The sequence below is a fragment of the Portunus trituberculatus genome, chromosome 11, assembly GCF_017591435.1.
Source record: "Portunus trituberculatus isolate SZX2019 chromosome 11, ASM1759143v1, whole genome shotgun sequence".
NCBI classification, from domain to species: domain Eukaryota; kingdom Metazoa; phylum Arthropoda; class Malacostraca; order Decapoda; family Portunidae; genus Portunus; species Portunus trituberculatus.
The window spans coordinates 6,618,617-6,634,681 of record NC_059265.1 but is presented as its reverse complement, the minus strand read 5'-3'; the positions used below and the strand labels follow the sequence as shown (position 1 = coordinate 6,634,681).

Genomic DNA, 16,065 nt, shown 5'->3' with positions numbered 1-16,065 from the left:
TTCTCATTTTTCCCTCCACCACCTCCTTTTCTTTCCTCCATATCTCCCTCCACACACCAAACTGTGTACTGTGCTGGTGTGTGCAGGTGTGGGAAAGGTTTCCGCAGGTGTGGTGTGTGTGTGTGTACGTGTGTGTGTGTGTAAATGTTTTTAGTGTAAGCTACTATATATTTTTTGGGTGTGTGTTTTTTGCATTTTCCAGTGTTTGCAAAGGGTTGTTTGTGGTTTGTTGGTGTGTGCAGGTGTGGGAATGGTGTGTGCTGGTGTGCTGTGTGTTTGGTGAGTGTCGGTGTGTGAAAGCGTGTTTTCCTTACAATTTTGTCTCATAAACCTCAATTTTTTAACTTGTTTTGGCCGGAAAATATTTGTCTTTTTAAAATCCTCCTAATACCACCACCACCACTGTCCAACCACACCCACAACCACCACAAACAACCAACATTACCACATCAGATGCTCACAAAACCACACCATTTCACTACCACCACTAGTACTATTATAACCACCACCACCTCCTCCCAACAGGATCACCAGCCACCACCGGCCGTACTAAAGGAAGTGGCTCTATGTAGGGATGGAACATAGCAACTACACCAGCTGGGACACACCTAGCCAACTGTGAGTATTGAAGGCTGTTTTAGGGTGTTTGAAGACTTTGAGGGTGTTTAAGGCTACTTTAGGGTGTTTTAAGGCTGTCTTAGGGTATTTTTAGGCTGTTTTAGATTGTTTAAGGCTATTTTAGGGTGTTTGAAGAATTTTAGGATGTTTAAGGCAGTTTTAAGCTATTTTAAGGGTGTTTAAGACTGTTTTAGTGTTTTAGGGTTATTTTAAGGCTATTTAAGGGTGTTTAAGACTGTTTTAACTATTTTAGGCTATGTTACGGCGTTTTAAGGGTGTTTCAAGATATTTACAGTACATGCACACACCATCGCTCCATCAGTGCTTCATCTACTCGCTTTGTGTGTTTTTTATGATTCAGTGACAAAGTGGCTAACTGTTTTCAGGGACACTGGGTACAGTGGCTTGGGGGGAGGGACCGTGTGGCCTGAGGGGAAGGGTGGTGGCCGGTGGGCAGTGTGTTACTGACCAGTGTGGTGTAATGGTGTTGTCATTGTCACCCTTGAGGAATTCTGAGGGTGAGCTGGCTCTATTAGATGAATTACAGGATTCTGAGGACAATGAGAGTCAATCAGAAGGACTCATTAGTGACTCACATGAGGAATATTTGCCAGAAAAGGACAGTGAGGCCAGGAGCTCCCAGGAAGAAAGTGATGGAAGTGGTGAGGATGACAATTAAGGGAGATGGAAAGCATGTATGTTGATTTAGAAGGGTGTATGGTTTTAAATGTGGACATGGAAGCAGCAAGGATAAGAATTAAGGGAGATGGAAAGTATATATGTTGATTTAGAAGAGTGTACAGTTTTAAATGTGGACATGGAAGTGTGGAGGATGACAATTAATGGAGATGGAAAGCATGTATGTTGATTTAGAAGAGTGTACAGTTTTAAATGTGGACACAAGTGTGGAGGATGAGAATTAAGAGAGATGAAAGTATATATGTTGATTTAGAAGAGTGTACAGTTTTAAATGTGGACATGGAAGTGTCGAGGATGAGGATTAAGAGAGATGAAAGTATCTATGTTGATTTAGAAGAGTGTAAGGTTTAAAATGTTGACATGGAAGTGTGGAGGATGACAATTAGAGAGATAGAAAGCATTTATGTTGATTTAGAAGAGTGTACAGTTTTAAATGTCAACACAAAAGCAGTGAGGATAAGAATTAAGGAGATGGAAAACATAGATGTTGACAGTACCTTGGCATGTGACTGGCCATGTGTGCTGAAGGGCAGGAGATCCACACTTCAAGCAGGAATGCTGGAAAGAATGAAAAAAGAAAAGAAAAGAAAAATTAGGTTGCTTATCAACAATAATGAGATGATGAGTGAATGTATCCAAGATTATTTATAGAAGCCAGTAAATATTGGTACAGAATGAATAACCAACATACTTGAAATGCAAGTTGCAAAATTGATCTCTGCATGTGTCACCAGATCAGTGGTGGGGCAGGTGGGCCATGTTTCTGGCAGGATTGCTGAAAAAAGGTGGTTAATCAACAGTAATGAGATACTAATGCATGATAAGTAGACATATCCAAGATCAAATACAGTAAAGCCAGTATATATTGGTACAAAATAATCAACATACTTGAAATGCAAGTTGCAGAATTCATCTCGATACAGGCGACCCGGATTTTGTCGAGCAGCTGGAAGTGGTGGCACTTCTTGTACGAAGTCGTGCTGCTGCTCTTCAAAGTCAGGGTGGCCTGCATCAATAGGAATAGGAATATTCCTGTCTTTACATATATTGTGCAACATAGCACAAACATGCACCATCTTGCACACCTTCAATGGTGGGCTGACCCGGACCTCACTGTGCAAGACATGAAATCGGTGTTTCAGCTGCCCAGTGCCTCTTTGGACAACACTGCGTGTCTGCTTGTGAACCCTGAAAGAAAACATCAATGATAATAACAGCCATCATATACCATTAACCTGTCAATATGATGGGGACAATCAAAATTCTATCCAGGTGTTGTTGTATTAAATTATTTTCATGATTTATTTTTCTTGCTCTACAAACCAATATGTATTAGTAGGAACTGTGGCACTGTCCAAATGAAGTGGTCCCTCCAGTTTTCCTCGTTTCCCAGCTCCACCCTCACAGCTCTCACTCAGCCGACATGACATCTATTGAAAATATGATAACCAAAACATTGAAGTAATGCAGTTCACAACCTGCACAGTGGGACATCTTGCCTCAAACTGAATTCAAATTCATACCGCAAGTCTCAAGGCCACCGTGATTGGTTGAATAAATTATGATTTTTTTTCATTGGCTGCCAGTTCACTTTCAAACGGAAGTAACCAATCAGCGGAAACAATAGCTCAAACAAAACGAGTCACTAATGTTGGCCCACGCTAGCCGCTGCCCTGGGTCGAGCAGCTCTCGCCAGTCTGTCTCTGTTCTATTGACTCGGGAGTGAGATCGCCAAAATACGATTAAATTTTTGAAATTCGGTATCACCATTATAAATAGGTTGCGCCTTATAAATATGGGATTAAAAATACTCGTAATGAGGAGCTCTATCTCATGAGGTGGGTAAAAAACATTTAGTGGAATGTGGTGAAACACTGGAATAATACTGTTTTTGTATGTTTTGTAATGTCAACTATAGCTACCTATGTATAGTATTTATTGTTTTTTGGTGTGGGTTGGCTAGGGTAGACTTATTGTGGGTGTTTTCCAGGTGTGATTTAAGGGTTGTTTGTGGAGTGCAGGTGTGTGTGTGTGTGTATGTATTTACCTAGTTGTAGTTTTACAGGGCCTGGGCTTTATGCTCGTGTGGTCCCGTCTCCATATCTAGACTTATCTAATTTTTCTTTAAAACTATGTACACTCTTTGCTGACACCACTTCCTCACTCAAACTGTTCCAAGTCTCAACACATCTTTGCGGAAACTAAATTTTTAACATCTCTCAGACATCATCCTTCCTTAGTTTCTTACTATGCGATCTTGTGCTTCTAAAGTCATATTCTTCTCTCAGGATCAGTTTCTCATTATCCACTTCATCCATTCCGTTAATCAATTTATAAACTTGTATCAGATCCTCTCTCTCTTCTCTGCTCCAAGGTTGGTAGATCCATTGCCTTTAGTCTCTCCTCATATGCCATCCCTTTAAATTCTGGAACCATTCTTGCAGCCATTTTTGTAGTCTCTCTAATTTTCTTATGTGTTTTTTTTTTATGGGAGTCCACACAACTCCTGCATATTCCAATCTAGGTCTTATTTTAGTACTTATCAATTTCTTCATCATTTCCTTGTCCATATAGTGAAATGCTACTCCAATATTCCTTAGCAAATTATACGTCTCTCTGAAAATTCTATCAATATGGCTTGTGTGTGTGTGTGTGTGTGTGTGTGTGTGTGTGTGTTGCTTGATGCAATATTTTTAGGTAATTTTGGTGCGTTTTGGTTAGGTAATGTTTGTCTTGTTTCTTCCATATCTCCCTCCACAGGTCCTCCTGGCTTTTCCTTCAGTAGACTATTTCCTCCATGTTTCCTCCACCTTCCCTCCAATTTTGAGTCTCCTATCTCACTTCTATCATAGTCAAAATAGTACTTTTCTAAATCTCACTTCAAAACCTGACAATTTTTCTCATTTTTCCCTCCACCACCTCCTTTTCTTTCCTCCATATCTCCCTCCACACACCAAGCTGTGTACTGTGCTGGTGTGTGCAGGTGTGGAAAGGTTTCTGCAGGTGTGGTGTGTGTGTGTACATGTGGTGTGTGTGTAAATGTGTTGTTTATTGTGTAAACTATATTTTTGGGGTGTGTTTTTTTTTTTGCATTTTCCAGTGTTTGCAAAGGGTTGTTTGTGGTTTGCTGGTGTGTGCAGGTGTGGGAATGGTGTGTGCTGGTGTGCTGTGTGTTTGGTGAGTGTGGGGTGTGTGAAAGCATGTTTTTCTTACAATTTTGTCTCATAAACCTCAATTTTTTCACTTGATTTAGAAGAGTGTGCAGTTTTAAATGTGGACATAAAAGTGTGGACGATGAGAATTAATGGAGATTGAAAGCATAGGTGCATTTGCATTGTGTTTTAATGGGCTAAAGAAGGCATTATGGGTATCTCCTATCTCAAAGCCCACCAACTATTTGACTGCTAGTGTTCTTATTGATGTAGTGATAATTACTCCTGCAGTGTATCACTTGTGTCACTATGTATCTTGTATTATCACTTCACTTATTCACTTATTCTCTATGTGTCACTGTCAAGCACTTCACTTACTTACCCACTGCTTCAATAACACTCTGAATTTATGGCCTCCGCACACTGAAACACTAAGGTCTCTCTCTCTCTCTCTCTCTCTCTCTCTCTCTCTCTCTCTCTCTCTCTCTCTCTCTCTCTCTCTCTCTCTCTCTCTCTCTCTCTCTCTCATATTAATCCAGTTTTATTTATTTCAGATTGTGTTAAGAATATGAAGAAAGACAGACCAAGACAAGAAGAAGAGGAGGAAGAAGAAGAAGAAGAAGAAGAAGAAGAAGAAGGAAGAGGTGGAAGAAGATGAGAAGAGGAGAAGAAGAAGAGAAGAGAAAAAAAGAAAAGGTAAAATAATAAATATTGTCATTTTATAAATTTTTTTGCTATTTCTCTCTCTCTCTCTCTCTCTCTCTCTCTCTCTCTCTCTCTCTCTCTCTCTCTCTCTCTCTCTCTCTCTCTCTCTCTCTCTCCTCCTCCTCCTCCCTCCTCCTCCTCCTCCTCCTCCTCCTCCTCCTCCTCCTCCTCCTCCTCCTCCTCCTCCTCCTCCTCCTCCTCCTCCTCCTCCTCCTCCTACTAATACTATTACTATTATTACTATCCCATTGTGACCTGTGTGACCTCTGATCTTTGCCACAGGACTCCTGGACTGCGACTTCACTGTGAAGAGGAGGTGGCCACTCAAAGCTGAGGTCACACGGCTTCCTTCCTTATGCAGGTCAGTGGTGTGGTGTGTGGTGTGAAGTGTGGTTAGGTTAGGTTGGGCTGGATAAGATTTTGAGGACATTTTTGAGGCAGTTTGGCATGTTTGATGGGTATTTTAAAATAGTTTGGCATGTTTTAAGGGCATTTTAGACAGTTTGGCATGTTCTAAGGGCATTTTAGACAGTTTGGTATGTTTTGAGGACATTTTAGACAGTTTGGCATGTTTTGAGGGTATTGTAAGACAGTTTAGAAAGATGTTAAGACAGTTTGGTATGTTTTGAGGACATTTTGTTACAATTTGGCAGAAAAGTTTTGAGGGCAATTTATTTTCAGTTTCATGGTTTTGAGGGTATATTAAGACAATTTGGGAGGTTTTAAGGAAATTGAAGATCTCTCTCTCTCTTTCTCTTTCTCTCTCAGTTTCTCTCTCTTTCTGAGTCTTTAAGACAGTTTGGCAGGTTATGAGGATATATTAAGAGTTTGACATATTTGAGGGCATATTGAGACAGTTTGGCATGTTTTAAGGGCATTTTAAGACAGTTTTTTGGTTGAGTTGCGTTCAGTTCAGTTTACAACATAGTGAAGGTGACTCAATGTAAACAGTGCATCTCTCATTACAGGAAAGTCAAGCCAAGCCAAGACAAGCCACGCCACAACACAACACAAGCCTTCTACAACACCTACAGCCATCAGCAACACCCAGGGTACAAGACAACACCTAAGCCATGAAGAAGAGTTAGGATAGATTAGCAGTTTGTCATGTTTTTTTTTTTTTTTTCTTTTAAGGACATTTTAAGACAGTTTGGCATGTTTTATGGTATTTTAAGATTATTTGGCATGTTTTTGATGGCATTTGAAGAAAGTTTGGCTGTGATAATACCATTTTATTGACATTAGGAAGGGTGTATGGAGGTGACAATATCAATGGGCACAGTTTTCACTATTTTAATCCCCACATGAGTTTGTGAAGCAAGTGTTGGATTCTCAGGACAAAGATGCAGTGTGCTTGTTAAGAGATTCACTCAGCGCTCACTCAATCATTCACTTACTGAGCTCAGAGGGAATGAAGAATGTGCATTGTTGCTGCTTGTGTGTCAGTCAAAGGGCTATATTCACAAACAATTTACTCTCACCACGACTGGTACACAAATGTTAAGGTAAAAATTTGTCCCAGTACTGATGGCGTAAAAATGGTGAAGACTGTGGCCATTAATCTTCTGATGTCTATAAGCTTTTCCTTATGTCAATAAAATTGTCTAATGGTACACAGATATCAGGGTAAAAATGTGTCTCAATACTGAAGGGGTTGAAATAGTGAAGACTGTGGCCATTAATCTTGTGATCTCCATACACCTCTCCTAATGTCAATAAAATGGTCTTAATGGTACACAAATCTCAAGGTAAAATGTCTCCTAGTACTGAAGGGGTTAAAATAGGAAGACTGGCCATTAACCTTGTGACCTCCATAGACCCTTGCTAATGTCAATAAAATGGTCTAATGGAAAAATTGTTAAGGTAATATTTTGTCCCAGTACTGAAGGAGTTAAGATAGTGAAGATTATAGCCATTATTCTTGTGCCCTCCATAGACCCTTCTTAAAGTGAATAAAATGGTCTAATGGTACACAGATCTCAAGGTAAAAATGTGTCCCAGTACTGAAGGGGTTAACATGCCACATTATCCCTTACACAGAATGATTATTTAGGTTACAACTTTGCCCACTAAGACTAAGGTAACAGTAATTGTAATGGGAGGCACTGCAAGGTTTTCTTCATTTTCAGAATTCTTATTTATTTATTTATTTTTCTGTCAGCTTTATTTCTCACCCAAAATTGTTAAGCTGCTCCCAAGGGATAATTTACCCCAGTTTGGGAACCACTGTCTTGGAAGGTCTCATAAAATACTGAATTTCTGTGGCAAGGTGCTGGAAATGTGTGTGTGTGTGTGTGTGTGGGAAAGTTTTTGGGGTTGGGTTTTGAAATAAGTTTGTGTTTTATACTGTGAATTTGTTTATGTGAAGATTTTTGTGTTTTGAAGTGAGGTGAGGCTGTGTGGCAGTGTGCATTAGGATCTGGTGAAATGTGTGTATATGTGTGTGTGTGTGTGTGTAATTCACTGTTTGATCTGGTGCAGTCTCTGACGAGACAGCCAGACGTTACCCTACGGAACGAGCTCTGAGCTCATTATTTCCGATCTTGGGATAGGCCTGAGACCAGGCACACACCACACACCGGGACAACAAGGTCACAACTCCTCGATTTACATCCCGTACCTACTCACTGCTAGGTGAACAGGGCTACACGTGAAAGGAGACACACCCAAGTATCTCCACCCGGCCGGGGAATCGAACCCCGGTCATCTGGCTTGTGAAGCCAGCGCTCTAACCACTGAGCTACCGGGCCGTGTGTGTGTGTGTGTGTGGAGTGGGCAAGATGGGCAAGATTGGTTGTGGTGTGTGTGTGTGTGTGTGTAATTTTACAGGGCCTGGGCTTTATACTGTGTGTGCCCCATCTCCATATCTACAGTCTACACACATCCAACTTTCCTTTAAAACTATGCACACTCCTCGCTGACACCACCTCCTCACTCAGACCATTCCACACCTCCACACATCTCTGTGGGAAACTATATTTCTTCACATCTTTCAAGCATATTCCTTTTGGCTATCTTTATACTATGCGATCTCGTAGTTCTATTTAAATTTTCCTCTCTCAACATCATTTGCTCATTATCCACTTCATCCAAACTGCTCAACAGTTTATAAACCTGTATTAAATCTCCTCTTTCTCTTCTTTGTTCCAAGGTAAGCAAATTCATTTCTTTTAATCTTTCCTCAGGTCATTTCTGCCAATTCCGGAACCATTTTTGTTGCTATTCTCTGCAATCTCTCCAACTTCCTTATATGCTTCTTTTATAAGGGGACCAAACCACCCCAGCATATTCCAATCTTGGTCTAATTACCGTACTAATTAATTTCTTCATCATATCTTTATCCATATAATGGAAGGCTAATCCAATATTTATAATCAAATTATATATTTCTCCAAACATCTTGTCAATATGAGCCTCAAACTGCCCATGGTCTTGTATTATCACTCTCAAATCCTTTTCCTTTTCCACCTTTTTCAACACTACTCCTTCACCCATCTTATATGACCCTCTTGGCCGTCTTCCACTCTTCCCCATCTCCATTACATGACTTTTGTTCAGATTAAATTCCATCTCCCACCTCTTGCTCCACTCCCAAATCCTATCTAGATCTGCCTGTTAAATTTCACAATCTTTTCACTCTTCACACACCTACACAATTTCGCATCATCCGCAAACAAATTAATATAACTGTTTACTCCTCTGGCATATCATTAATATAGACAAGGAAAAGTATAGGTGCCAGCACTGAACCTTGTGGGACTCCACTCTCCACCACCAACCAGTCCGACTTTGCATCCCTTATTACCGTTCTCATCTCCTCCATCTCAAATAGTTTTCCATCCATTTTAACAATTTTCCCTTCAGTCCTCCATAAATCTTTAATTTCCATAGCAGTCTCATGTGAGGTACCTTGTCAAAAGCTTTTTTCAAATCCAAATATACACAGTCCATCCATCCTCTCTCTCTTGTATTTTGTCAACCACTCTCAAAATAAAAGCTCAGTAGATTTGTTACACATGACCTCCTTTTCCTAAAGCCAAATTGATGATCCGATAATAACTTATGATCCTCCAAGAACCGTATCCAATATTTCTTTATCACCCTCTCACAAATCTTACCGACCACAATTGTTAGTGACACAGGTCTATAGTTAAGAGGCTCTTCCTTACTGCCTCCCTTATAAATGGGCACCACTTCAGCTCTTTTCCACTCCACCGGTACTTCCCCGGTTTCTAATGAGCACCTTATGATATCATATAATGGATCAATCAATTCTTCTCTACATTCCTTCAATAATTTTCCTGAAACTTCGTCTGGTCCCATCGCTTTATCATCTTTAAGTTCCTCCAACATTTTATATAACTCCTTTTTAGGTATCTTAATGTCATCCATGTGCACATTTCCTTCTACATTTTGAGGCTTTACAAACATTGTTTCTTTAGTAAATACTTGTTGAAACCTATTATTTAGCAATTCCGCGATATTCCTAGGGTCATCTACTATCCCTTGCTCTCCTTTTAATCTTTCAATGGACTCTCTTTTTAAGTTTACCATTTATGAACCTGTAAAACAATTTTGGATGTTCCTTACTCTTGTCTACAATATCTTTTTCAAATTTTCTTTCTTCCTCCCTCCTTACCCTCACATACTCATTTCTCGCCACTCTATAATTCTCCTTATTTAGTATATTCCTGTTCTTTTTCTATCTTTTCCAAGCCACATCTCTCATTTCTTTAGCCTTAACACAAGTTGCATTAAACCAATCCTTTCTTCCTTCCTCTCTCGGTTTATACTGTGATACAAATTTCATAACTCCTTCTTTATAATATTTCATAAAAATCTCATATTTTTTTTGCACTTCTCTGATTTGTAACATCTCCTCCCAATCTAATGTTCTAAAATAATTGTTCAAATTTTGTGTGTTCATCTTACTATAATTCAATCTACCACTCCTGTATGTCTCATCTCTCCTTCGCTGTGTTATTGCCATCTGCATCTCCATAACCACATGATCACTCTTCCCCAATGGACATTTATATTGTATATCCGCACATAGGTACACTTCTCGTGTTAACACCAAATCCAGTCTAGCGGGTTCATCATCTCCTCTATATCGAGTATTTTCTTTCACCCTCTGTTCCATCATATTTTCCATCATTAGATTAAGGAATCTCTCTCCCCCATGCTTCCTCTCCAACACCACTTACTAGATTTTCCCAATCCACTTCTTTACAATTAAAATCTCCTACTAGTATCACCTTTCTTTTTCCAGTTTCCACTTTGCAAACTCTGTAAAGTATCCTTGATCATATTGTCGTATTCCCTTAATGTCCAAGAATTTGTTTTAGGAGGTATATAGGTCACCATGATTATTAATTCTTTTCCATCACTTTTTAACCTTATGCTTATCACTTCTGCATTGTTCTTCCCATACCAAACCTTATCCACATTTATCTCCTTCTTCGTCATAATCATAACTCCTCCTCCACCTTTACCCTCTCTATCCTTTCTCCATATATTATATTTATTATCCAAATTTACCTTTGTTTTTTTCATGTAATTTTGTCTCCGTCAAACACACTATATCAGGCTTGCAATTCTAATCTACTTGACAGTATTCCATCTATATTAGTATACATTACGGTCCACCTACTGGTCCCTCTAGGGTTCCTCTGCATTCCTTCTTTCCACATACCATTTTTTGACTCTCTCTCCTATAACTCTCCAAAAAAACTTTTCCTTTTCCTCTTCAGACTGTTCATTATTTTTTCTTCTTGCCTCTTCCAACGATTCAATATATCTTCTCCTCTCTTCCTGTGTGTGTGTGTGTGTGTGTGTGTGTGTGTAAGGGTATGCTCACACTACAAGCAGAGCGGTCCGGTTAGGTGTTCACACAATAAGCAGAGCAGGGTGACCTACACAAGAATTCTGGGTGTCCTCTTAGCCACAGAGCAGGTCGGGCAGGCAACAATATGATAAAAAAAATAATAATAAATAAATAAATAGTGTCAAATTCCACAGTGTTTACCTGGAAGGACAACAAAAAATTTGACGATATATAAAGGAACGTGAAATTCTGTTGGTAAAGTCATTGTGTGTGTGTGTGGGGCTCACTGATCTGTACAGTGTGTTTTTCTCTCTCTCTCTCTTCCTTCTTTCTTTTATGTTTCCTCTTCTTCCTTTCATTTTTCCTCAAGGGATGGAACAGCTGTAGGAAAATAAGAAAAAAGTGTTTTCCTTTCATGTATAGGACCAGAATATCACTTCCTTCTCTCTTTTCTCTCTCTTCCTTCGTTCTTTTATATTTTCTCTTCTTCCTTTCATTTTTCCTCAAGAGATGGAACAGCTGTAGGAAAAAGGAAAAGGGTTTGTGTTTTCCTTTCATATATAGGATCAGAATATCACTTCCTTTTCCTCTCTTCTTTTCTCTCTTTTTTTTTTTTTTTTTTTTTTTTTTTCGTCAGTTTCCTTTCATTTTTCCTCAACGGATGGAACAGGTGTGGAAAAAAGAAAAGTGTTTTCCTTTCATGTATAGGACGAGAATATCACTTCATTCTCCTCTCTTTTCTCTCTCTTTCTTTCTTTCTTTCCTCTTCCTTTCATTTTTCCTCAAGGAAGGAACAGCTGTAGAAAAAAAAAAAAGTGTGTTTTTGTTTCATGTCTAGGACCAGAATATCACAAAATCAGCTTTTCTCAGCAGACTATTAATATAAAGAGTCAAATTGTACCAGAACTATGCACAGTCTGGTCATTGATTGTCATTTTGTTGTCAGCAATAAAGGCTCACACTGGTGGACACCTTGGCCGTGGGTGGAGTCGTGGAGGGCCGCTGGCTTCCCACCCACAAAAAATGTGCCACAATAATTATTTTGCGTCTGTACGTCCAAAACAATGTCAAAATTATTGCCGCTAGCAACCACTCTGCCCACTCTGCTTGTAGTGTGAACTTACCCTTAGAGTGTGCTGTGTGGGTGTGTTTGTGCTTGTTAATCACTTTTTTGTGGTTTTTGAAAGGGTATGTTAAGTTTTTAGGAGGTGTGTGTGAGGTGAGGGTGTGTCAGGGTGTCAGGGGTGTATCAAGAGTGTATCTTAGTCTGCAGATTGCTTCTATGAATTCAGTACTGAGACACATTTTACATTGAGATTTGTGTACTATTAGACCATTTTATTGACAATAGCAAGGATCTATGGTGGTCAGAAGATTAATGGCAACAGTCTTCACTATTTTAACCCCTTCAGTACTAGGACACATTTTACCTTGAAATTTTTGTACCATTAGACCATTTTATTGACATTAGCAAGGGTGTATGGAGGGCACAAGATTAATGTGTGTGTGTTGTTTTAAAATGTATTGTTTTCATGTATGTTATTACTATTTGATTGTTTATTTTGATTGCTCTCTCTCTCTCTCTCTCTCTCTCTCTCTCTCTCTCTCTCTCTCTCTCTCTCTCTCTCTCTCTCTCTCTCTCTCTCTCTCTCTCTCTCTCTCTCTCTCTCTCTCTCTCTCTCTTGTTGAAACAGTTTGTTTGTAAGATTGTGTCACTTCAAAACCAAACATTTTTATCTTTGAATAATTGTTAACATGAAAGAATTGTTTTAAAATATTTTGTGAAGTTGAAAAGTGTTTTAAAATTTTGCAAATATGAAAATTTGTGCAGATTTTTTTGTTAAGTTGTAAATGTTTATTTTATATTAAGTTGAAAATTTGTGTAGACTTTTCTGTATAGATTTTGCTCAGTTTTTATACTAAGTTGAATCTGTATAGATTTTGCTCACTGTTTTTATACTAAGTTGAAAATTTGTGTAGACTTTTCACTGTATTCTTTGTATATATAATTTTTTTTTTTTTATTAAAATATTTGTAGACTTCCTGGCAATGTAATAATGTAAAGAATTGTTAAATAAAAGTCTAGGGAGACTCTTGCATTTAATTTTAACTCCAATATGGATCTGCCTAATCTCCGGAGACTCTTTCGAGTATTTTTGACTTAAGTACATTTTTAGGGCCATTTGTGGGGGTTTTTAGGTCCATTTTCTGCATTTTTAGGGCCATTTGGGGTGTTTTGGGGTCCATTTGGGAATTTCCTGCATTTCTTATGGGTTTTTTGGCCAGTAGTGCAGTATTTAGGGTCAGTTTGGGGGTTTTGGCTAGTTTTTTAACCATTTTCTGCTGGTTTTTGGCCAGTAGTGCAGTATTTAGGGATCTGCTTTGGTTTTTTTTTTGCTTTGACCATTTTTTGCCGTTTTTTTGGCCAGGTATGCAATATTTTTTTGGACTTTTCCATAACTTTTCAAGGATAATAATGTCTTTTCTTAATTTACTCATTTTTTTTCACCCCCACATTTTAATATTTTCACATTAGCTCATCTCTCTCCATTTTCTTGTATTGCTATGATAAAAAAAAAGCATTAGTTAGCGTGTTTTTTATTTCTGGCCTGTTATTGTTTAGAGTGAGTGTGGGAGGTTGATGGAGGCAATATTGGTGTGTCAGACAGTGACCTAAGCCAGCCTGAGGCGACTACTGACTAGTCAGCCAAAATATTCCCAGGAAAGGAAATTCTCCAAAACAATAAAGATTTCTTCACAATTTATTATTCAATCATGACAACAGCTCCAGGTACAGTGACACCACCATAAGGAGGTGGTGGTGGTGGCGGCGGCGGCGGCAGGCGTTGAATGGCATTGGCAGGTCTGCGATGAATCTTTCACTGGACGGAGCCGGCGGTAGTGGTGGTGTAGCAGGTGTCTGGTGGCAGGGGGGTGGGTGGCCGGAGTTGGTAGGGTGATGGGGAGAGGGTCAGTGAACGCGCCGTCATCCACTCAACAAACTATTCTCCCTTAGCGGCAGCAGCAGCAGCAGCAGCAGCAGCAGCGGCGGCGGCGGGTGCGGGGGCGGGGGCGGCGACCATCACAGTGCGCGATGCAAGGCAGAGTCCTTCCCTGATCTTGAAACGGTGGCGGAGGCAGAGGGGTTAGTAGTGGGCGTTGTCAGTGAAGACAGTGCAAGGTACACAAGGCTCATTACCGCTGTGGAGTCAGGCCTTTGGATCGTCAACTCCTGTAATGGACAAAAATGAACAAAAAAAATGAACTTGTTCACTAATTATCCCTACAGCTAACAGGCAACATTGCCACCACACTCATTGCCACCACCACCACCACCACCACAAATCGAACATGAACATTAGTATCCGAGTTTACCAATTACCTACATCACTCTTGAACCTCTTAAACATCTACGCCCGCTTACCACTAAGAACTAATTTCAAGAATATATCCCCAAACTTACCGTTATACTACCACATCTCGTTTCTAATGCACGTACCTTGAAACACCAGCCCCGTTACGTTAAGAAATCCACGTTAAGAAATCCTGTCCACTCATTCTTTTCGCAGAGGTAGCCATTGTATAACAAGGGAACCACAACGACTTTTACCCGAAATATTTTAGCCTCAAATACAACTTACTTAAGGAGTTCTATAGTAACGCGACACGTTTAATCTCTTCAGCACCAAGACGCTTTTTCATATTCCTTCCGTTAGTACTTTATCTTATACAACTTCAGAAACTTACGCGAGGAATTAAAATAGTGAAGACACAGGCCATTAACCTTGTGACATCTATACACGCTTTGTAACAATAGAATTATCTAATCGTACACACGTCTCAAGGTGAAAATGCGTCACAGTACTGAAGAGGATAACTAATTCTTCCTTCCTACACAACTACAATGACCACGAAAACACTTCACTTGCCACGGTCATTACCCAAATCTATTCTGAACCCGTTACTCTAACCGCACTAGTAAATGAATGACCAAGTAAATTTAACACTCATACGTAGCGATGGTTCCGGATACATCCTACATAGACACGCAGACACCGTATAGTTAACCTTCCATTAGACACAGTATACGTAGCGATGGTTCCCGATACATCTTAGTTACATACAAGCAGACAGACACCGTATAGTTAACCTTCCATTAGACACAGTGCACATCCTACACATATCCTGTTATCCTTTTATCAGTCAAAATTCCTAACAACCCTCTATTGACTGACTAACAACTTCCTTCCTATCATCACAGCAAGTCAACGCACACTATTTATTTACATACACCACCAATCTCTCCGCTGTGCTGTGCTGTGCTGTGCTGTGCATCAAGCTTCCCGTTGCTATTACCACCGTTGCTGCACGTCACGCCCAACGCCAAGACACACACGGCCACTGGGCTGCGTAGACTCGAGGGGTCGGTGGTGGCGTGGAGACTGAAAGATGTAGCAGGCGTGGTGTCTGAAGTACTACTGCTCTCACTGCCATCCTGAGCTACTGATCTTGCTTCGTTCTCGTCTACCCTCCCCCAAAAAAAAAAAAAAAAAAACCTGCCGATAAGTAAAGAGCAATTTGAGGCCAAACGAACATTATGAAACGCTGCCGGTGAACCGAACCACTGGTCCACCACCTGGATATAAACTAGCCACGCTCTTTAACGCCTTCCAAACCAACCGTTATTACACAAACTCAATTGCATATGTTTGTTTTATCAATCATTCTTATCTTCCGTGTAGTATTTAGAATAATACAGGATTTTTTTTAAAATTTTGTTGTAACATTTTGAAGCTTCCTTCGTTGTAAATGATTATGATAGATAATAATTCTCTCTCTCTCTCTCTCTCTCTCTCTCTCTCTCTCTCTCTCTCTAAGTAAACCCTACCTGTAAATCAACGAATAAAGATAAAAGAAAACGTATCATTAACGGGAAATTGATTATAATAGGTAATAATAATTCTCTCTCTCTCTCTCTCTCTCTCTCTCTCTCTCTCTCTCTCTCTCTCTCTCTCTCTCCAAGTGAACCATGCCTGCAAATCAACTAATCAATATTAAAAAAAT

General features: G+C 39.7%; 1 protein-coding gene and 1 long non-coding RNA gene across 2 annotated transcripts in view; both read right to left on the bottom strand.

Moving 5' to 3' along the window:
• Positions 1–1,037: 1,037 nt before the first annotated feature.
• Positions 1,038–2,252, bottom strand: LOC123502489. Its single transcript, XR_006674146.1, has 4 exons — positions 2,206–2,252; positions 2,009–2,092; positions 1,815–1,875; positions 1,038–1,169 (listed from the first exon to the last, which is right to left on the bottom strand). It is a non-coding gene; the product is annotated as an uncharacterized LOC123502489 (long non-coding RNA).
• An 11,498-nt stretch (positions 2,253–13,750) lies between these two features.
• The window catches only part of LOC123502528, a 6,267-nt gene continuing 3,952 nt past the window's right edge, over positions 13,751–16,065 (bottom strand). The window contains exons 4-5 of the mRNA XM_045251652.1: positions 15,293–15,530; positions 13,751–14,233 (exon numbers count right to left, since the gene is read on the bottom strand). Of these exons, the coding sequence (XP_045107587.1) occupies positions 14,084–14,233; positions 15,293–15,530 (388 nt within the window). The 3' untranslated portion in view covers positions 13,751–14,083. The remainder of the gene's footprint in view (positions 14,234–15,292; positions 15,531–16,065) is intronic.